Source organism: Salvelinus namaycush, chromosome 10 (assembly GCF_016432855.1).
Source record: "Salvelinus namaycush isolate Seneca chromosome 10, SaNama_1.0, whole genome shotgun sequence".
Taxonomy (NCBI): Eukaryota; Metazoa; Chordata; class Actinopteri; order Salmoniformes; family Salmonidae; genus Salvelinus; species Salvelinus namaycush.
In genome coordinates this window covers 8,507,336-8,515,080 of record NC_052316.1, presented here as the reverse complement: position 1 = coordinate 8,515,080, position 7,745 = coordinate 8,507,336, and the positions used below count along the sequence as shown (strand labels likewise).

General features: G+C 42.9%; 1 protein-coding gene across 1 annotated transcript; it reads right to left on the bottom strand.

The window, feature by feature from the left end:
- Nucleotides 1-604: 604 nt before the first annotated feature.
- LOC120055144 (acyl-coenzyme A thioesterase 11-like) lies at nucleotides 605-7,168 on the bottom strand. Its single transcript, XM_039003069.1, is given in 8 exon segments — nucleotides 605-763; nucleotides 3,315-3,476; nucleotides 3,667-3,822; nucleotides 3,964-4,006; nucleotides 4,008-4,060; nucleotides 5,175-5,235; nucleotides 5,401-5,470; nucleotides 6,969-7,168. Coding segments are annotated over 8 exon segments (831 nt in total). The 5' UTR covers nucleotides 7,096-7,168.
- Between the last annotated feature and the right edge of the window lie 577 nt (nucleotides 7,169-7,745).

The window sequence follows — 7,745 nt, the reverse complement described above, 5'->3', positions numbered from 1 at the left end:
AAACATGTCAGACTCAACTGCATAGCAAACCAGTTTGCATACTTCTCCTGTTCATAGGGCTACTAACTGTTTAATGTCCACATAAGTCCTAACTAAACACAAGTATTGTTAAGTATTGCACATAATATCAAAAGGTGAGGTGAATTCTATATAATATTATTCTAATGAATGTTCACCAGCTGACAGTCTTAAGAGATAAGAGTAACCTGTAGCGTGGAAATGTACACTGGTCTGGAAGAGTAACAAACATTAGTAATCCCAAAACTAGTCCCACATTTGAAAATCCCACATTTTAGAAATGCAAAAGTACAGATTTCCTTGGCAGTTGGGGTCGGGGGATATTCCAGAACTGGCGTTATCAGGTCTCCCAAGGAGAAGCTACCTGGTCCTTTCCAAGTGCACATATTGGTAGGGGTGCAGGGCAGCAGGACGGTGTCATTCAGTAACAAGGCAGAAGGGGGCTGGGTGATACCATCTTTCACAGGTCAGAGTGGTGCAAGGCGGCCAGGAGAATGGTACCATTCTATCATAGGTCAAAGGGGCAGAGCTTCCAGGACTGTACCATTTGTGACAGGACAGAGGGGATCAGGATGATACCATTCCGTCACAGGTCAGAAGGGGGCAGGGTGGCTAGGCTGTCTCTGTTCTCCTCTCGGTACTTGCTGCAGGAGTAAAAGGTGCCGTAGACGCTGGAAGAAGGGCCTGCGATGTCGTTGGAGATATAATGGAGGACTCCCGGTGTGGCCTGGTTGTAGTAGGAGATCTGAGGCAAAATACACAGAGACAATGAGATCAGTGGTCCATATAGATTTCCACATTCTCAGCTTATAGAATAAGGGTGAATACACAGTGTGAAGAAAAGAAGCACAGTTAGCCTGGTCCTAGATCTATTTATACTGTCTTGCCAACTACGGTCATTGTCATGTTTGGCATGAGAACGACCAAAGTAGGCTTTACAGCACAAACAGATCTTGGACCAGGCTAGCTTTTCGCTGAGCTAACAAAGAGCCCCATTGGCCCACCCTGAGTCGGCCTCCTCGCAGATACTGAAGCCTGCACAGAGTACTTCTTAGTGTATGTAAACTTCTGATCCACTGGAATTGTGACACAGTGAACTATAAGTGAAATAATCTGTCTGTAAACAATTGTTGGAAAAATTACTTGTATCCTGCACAAAGTAGATGTTCTAACCGACTTGCCAAAACTGTAGTTTGTTAACAAGATATTTGTGGAGTAGTTGAAAAACAAGTTTTAATGACTCCAACCTAAGTGTATGTAAACTTCTGACTTCAACTGTATTTGACTAACCATTTGATAAAAGCAATAAGGTACTTGACCCATGAATTATGGTGAATAAGACACTCCTAAGGGTTATTTCCCCTAATTACAGCCGTGTGTTATTCACTATTCTAAACTGGGTGGTTCAAGCCCTGAATGCTGATTGGCTGACAGTCATGGTATATCAGCCCGTATACCATGGGTATGACAAATGTATTTTTACTGCTCTAATTACGTTGGTAACCAGTTTATTATAGCAATAAGGCACCTTGGGGGTTTGTGATATATGGACAATATACCACGGCTAAGGGCTGTGTCCAGCCATTCTGTGTTGCGTTGTGCCTAAGAACAGCCTTTAGCCCTGGTATACTGGTCATATACCACACCTCCTCAGACCTTATTGCTTCATAGTCCACTGGTTCTCATGCCTTATTGCTTAATTGACCTCCATACACACGTACATGCACACTTTCTTGCACGTATACATATACTATCTCTCTCAAACACAGACATGCATACTCGTACCCCCCCCCCCCCCCCCCCCACACACACACACAAACTGTCTCGCTCCACAGGTACAGTAGCCTGTGCATCAGAGGGATTCTGTAGAACTCACCACCAGTTCAGGTCGTATCCGGGGCAACGTGCGTGGCTTTCTGCCTTTGTCCAGCACCTCAAAAGATCATAAAGGCATTGTTGATGTGCCGCAAAGCACCCGCACCCTGGTAGGCCTCTGCACACACCTACCTACCATCCATACTGAAACATAACACACAGAGACACACACACACACACCGACAAGCAAACACGCATTGACAGGTTAAATAGAATGAGACCAGTTTCCCATTTCTTGTTTGTTGTTAGTCCAGTAGCTATACTGAACAAAAATACAAATGTAACATGCAACAATTAACGATTTTACTGAGTTACAGTTCATATGAGGAAACCAGTCAATTGAAACAAAGTCATTAGGCCCTAATCTATGGATTTCACATGACTGGGAATACAGATATGCATTTGTTGGTTACAGATTCAAAAAAAAGTTTGTGCATTCAAATTGCCAATCGATAATCGCCTGCCCATATCATAACCCCACCGCCACCATGGGGCACTCTGTTCACAATGTTGACATCAGAAAACCGCTCGCCCACACAACGCCATACACATGGTCTGCGGTTGTGAGGCCGGTTGGATGTACTCTCAAATTCTCTAAAATGATGTTGGAGGTGGCTCATGGTAGAGATATGAACATTCAATTCTCTGTCAACAGCTCTGGTGGACATTCCTGCAGTCAGCATGCCAATTGCACGCTCCCTCAAAACTTTAGACATCTGTGGCATTGTGTTAGGTGACAAAACTGCGCATTTTAGTGGCCTATTATTGTCCCCAGCACAAGGTGCACCTATGCAATGATCCTGCTCTTTAATCAGCTACTTGATATGCCACACCTGTCAGGTGGATGGAGTATCTTGACAAAGGAGAATGCTCACTAGCAGGGATGTAAATAAATACATTTGTGCACACATTTTTTGAGAAATAAGCTTTTGTGTGTATGGAACATTTCTGGGATGTTTTATTTCATCTCATGAAACAGGGGACCAACACTTTACATGCTGCGTTTATATTTTTGTTCAGTTTTCTTACATGTTTTGTTTATATTTTTGTTCAGTGTACTTTTCAGACTAATTCCTCCTCACCTGTTCTTGAAGGCATTATTAACAATGGCCTTCAGCACCAGCCGGTCACCAATGTGAGACGGAGCCCGAAAGTGGAACATATCTATGGTCCTCAGAGTGGGGTGAGCGCTACACAGACGACTGGAGAATGGATGTGTGTGCGAAAGTGGGAGAAAGAGAGCGAGAGAGAAAGAGGGGAGAGGAACAAGGCGGGAGGGAGACTATTAATCCATCTCACTTCTTCTACGGAGGCTCAACCCTGTTGTGGCCAATCTACTCAGTCTACTACAACTACATCCACATTTTGACACAATAAGAAACCTCAGTATCTCTATGAGTTCAGAAAGACGGGCAGGTCACAGATATAATAGGACTCAATGGGCTGCGATGGTGGCCACGTTCTCCATCCAGGCCATGGATCTGCCCGCCCACGGTGCTGACCTGGTGGTTGGCATGGGGCGGCAGCACCAGCGCCACGCTCTCTACCTGCGTCCGCTCGGCTGGCACTGCGTCCTTGTACTCCTGGCACACAAGTACGCACACACACACACACGCGAGAGCGCAATGCAACTGCACTGGACAACAGGCTGTGGCATGGGTGTGACTACCACTGATAAGGGCAGCTATTTTACATTCGAGATAAGAGGGAAATTGGACGTCTAAAGCATTTTGTGACCTTCCTGGTCGGGTCATGTAAGGAAAAACTCCATGCCTTAGTTCCAATGCTTCCTGTTTGGCCTGTACCTAGTTGAGCGGTGCTGCTGCTCAGTAGGTCTGTGATGATCTCAGCGGGGATCAGTCTCATCCTCCTCTCTGCCGCGATGCTGTACTCCATCTGCTCTGTCTGCGTCCCCTGAGTCACCTGCATCTGCACACGCAAACACAGAGTGTTGGTGGGCGGTGTGTGTCCTCCTATTGGAGCATGACATATTGATGTGGTTGATATGTCCAACACTGTCAAACCTAGATGGGTGATTTCTCTCCCTCTTTCTCGCTCTTCAGCCCTCACCTTCCCCGCCTCAGTGCGTCACACCACAAAAGGTGGCATTGCGCACGTTCCACTGGCAGTTACTGAACGGGTCCTCACAGCTCACTGCGATGCCCACCTGAGGGTAGTGCCCACATGGCATCACATCATGTCAGATATATTTTTACAACACATCTATTACTAAGTCTGCATCCAAAATGGCACCCTATATGCCCTATGGCAGTGGTTTCCAAACTTCTTCCCTCTGGCCCCCCCATTCCATCAATTGGTAACCCCCTGCCCCACACCACATCTATTTCTATGGGCACAAGCACTGTACATGAAACAAACTGTACACACCATGTTTGTTGGTGGAGAAAATGTTGCAGGTTTAAAGCTAATTTCCTGCAATTCTACACATTTGGCCATGTCTTATGTGTATTCATGTGATATCTGAGTGACTCAAACAGAATCCATGGGCTAAAAACCTAGTTTAAAAAAAGTTAGCTGATAAGGGCTAGTTGATCTGGACATTATTGACAAGTTAGAAATAGCTCTCTAAGGTCTGCAATGACAAAAGGGAAAACTGCTGAGGCACTACCCAATTTCAAGATTGCACCTTGTGCCTTCTACAATTACAACTTTCAAGAGTAAGTTGAAAGCCCGACTTGAGTTCCTGCGCCTTCCCCACCGACGCCTCACGCCCCAGAGTTTGGGAAGCACTGCCCTATGAGCCTTGGTTAAAAGCAGTGCACTATATAGGGAAAGGGATGCCATTTAGGATGCAGATTAAGTAATTAGTGAAATAAACAGGAGAAGATGCTACTGTAAAGAACACATGATCTAGACCTGTATCATCTATTGTGAAGCAGCATTATGTATGCAAATATTATTTTGCATACATTATTCATTATATCAAACCAACTATTCCATGGATTCACATTGAAGCAGCTTCAGTAGCAGGTTCATCCTGCCCAGATGTTCCACAGAGAGGTTTAAATGATCAATTTTACCCACAGCCATGAGGCTTTTTAATGAAAACAGCACTTGAATCAGACTATTATTTTAGGGACATGTGCCTTTGTCTTAATCTGTTCATTTTATATTTTTTTTTATCATGTGTTGGTCATTGATGATGCATGCTGTGATAAAACAATTTCCCAAGTTGGGATTAATAAAGTAATACTCTATACTCTCTCTCCTTTGTACTACACAAAGATAAAAAAAAATAAAAAAAAGATGTCCCCACAAACCTCCATACTGGATGTGAAGGCTCTGTTGACTTTCGCTTTGATGTTGACAACCTGTCCGACTCTGCGTGCAAACAGACAGAAGCATTTATATTTATAGAATCAACATTGGACAGTGGTTACTGTGTAAACGGAAGAATGGCAGGCCCTCCTTTCTGTGGCTGAGCAAAAGCCTAAAAGGCAGTATAAACATACTGAAAAGGTTTGTTTTAGGGAGTGAAAGACTTACCCTATACTGCGGTCAAAGTGGATGTCATCAACAGAGTTGGTAATACAGGGAGACCATGTGTGTCTTTCAGCTGTGACAACATAGAAGAGCATAACTATTACATACTGGACAGCAGGGGCGCAAACTGTCACTGGGGACGGAGGAGACATGTCCCCTCCACATTCTTTTGAAATTGTATTTTTGTCCCCCCCAGTTTTATCATTGGAATGTGATACAAAACGAGGCAACGGTGTGCTTTAGGACCATGCGGACGCCTCCGAGCATCAAGTAGGCCTTTGGAGTGTTTTTCAGACTGGATAATTTTTTAAATAATAATAATTATGTCCCCCCCACTTCTAAAACCAAAGTTGTGCCCCTGCTGGACAGTATATCGTCCCATACAGTTGTATGTACTTTCGCGATCCCACTGCAATTCGGTCACGGATCATAATACAACATAGCATTGACCCCAGGCTCAATTGTTACCCGAGATGTAGCTGTTTGGTGGACGAAATTATATATTATAACGTTTCGTCATCATACAGGTGCTCCTAGAATAGTTTTAAAACACAAACAAGGAATATTGTAGTTGTATCAAGCTCTTTGAATATATTATTTCATTATGCAAAGGTCTTAATAGCACCCCATTCGTGGAAATCCTAATCTATCATGACTAGGTATGAGGAAAACAGAACAAAACAGTTTTTTTCCTGTCTGAAAACAATTTGGCTCTCAGCAGGATTTGGCTTTGATCTGTCTAAAACAATGCTCGAGGTGAACAAGAGGCAATTCCCACCCTAAACTGCTGTGTTTATACAATGGGTCTCGTCGAAATTTCAAAAATAACTTCTGAAGGAGTCACATTTCTCAATGAAACAAATAACTAAATAAATAATTTATTGCTGTTTTTTACAGTTCAATTCGCTCAAGCAGCGCAGTAATTTTGGACCACTGCGCCAACAAAAGTTATTGTGCTTCACAAAACAAGATGCTTTACTGGGGAGTAATCTGCAGCTCAGTTTGTCCTCTGACATATGTTTAAAACCATTATTTCTTCCTCGAAGAATGGTGAGAAATACTGTATAATATCGTTTTGGATTGGAATCTATTCCACACATTAGTTCCAAAGAAAAGCAGTATTTATGTTCGACACATTATCTGGTTAAAACACAGTCAATTTAAAGACTATGCATCCATCACGGCTGAGAAGGATAGAATCGTCATAGGGCCATTTGGCATAAAGTTATCAACTGTCTGTTCCAGCTCTCATGGAATGGTTTCCTGTCTCGTGCTCACCGGACATGGCGACATAGCGGAGCAGTAGCAGTGACCTCCAATAACTGGATTGGTCCCGTTATCAATCCCGTTATTCGATTATCCGGTTATCATCCCACACTCATGAGATAGGCTATAGGCTATTAGCGTGGTGAAACTACCGAGGGAGTAGAAAACTATAGGTATATATCCACACAACACAAAGTCTCAAGTCTGTCTGCAGAGTAATTTGACAGAGCAGACTAAAAACAAAGATTAGGCAATCGCTTATTAAACGTTTTACATACTTTCCCAAGACACAAAAAAGTACTTACCCAAACTGAAATGATATGCAGACGACCCGGTCACATTTGCTTGAATGAATGTGCACAACAAAACGTACGTAGAGGCAGTCTCACCGAGAAAAGTCCGCACAACAAACACCACCCCCTCTCTGCCCATTCCTCGGACGTAACAGTGTGGTGTCGCCACTAAACAGACCACACACCTCCTGTTGTTAGAGTTGCGTGACCAATTTAATTTAAACTTTTTAAGGTGGAATTTTAAGATCAATATCACTTTATTGGCGGCACATAGCGGCGGTTCTAGCTTGCATGGCTCACCTCCCCTCTTCAGCGCCCCCTGCCCCCCCCAAAAAAGCACCATTCTGCACTAACTGTAATTTTTATTCAGACATTTGGAACAACACAAATAATCATAACATTTAAAACACATATATAAAAAAATATATATACAAAAATTATACTAATAATTATCTAAAAATAAGTAATAAAGACAAATATAAACAAATTTGTGTTGATTTGGCAAATTTGTGTTGATTTGGCACTTGAGCATCAATACATTACTCATCCCCCAACACTGTCAACCAAGAGTCAAGACTACATTACCCATCCCCCAACACTGTCAACCAAGAGTCAAGACTAAACCAATTCACCTTGGTGGTGTGTAGACTGGTTTTATATTATTCTTAACTATTTCGCACAAACCAGAAAAATTGCAACAATATGTCTGTGAAACTATATATTCACAGTATTATGAATGAATTGTGGTTTATTTGGTAGCATTTCGTAGTGTGACTGATTTTCCTAGTT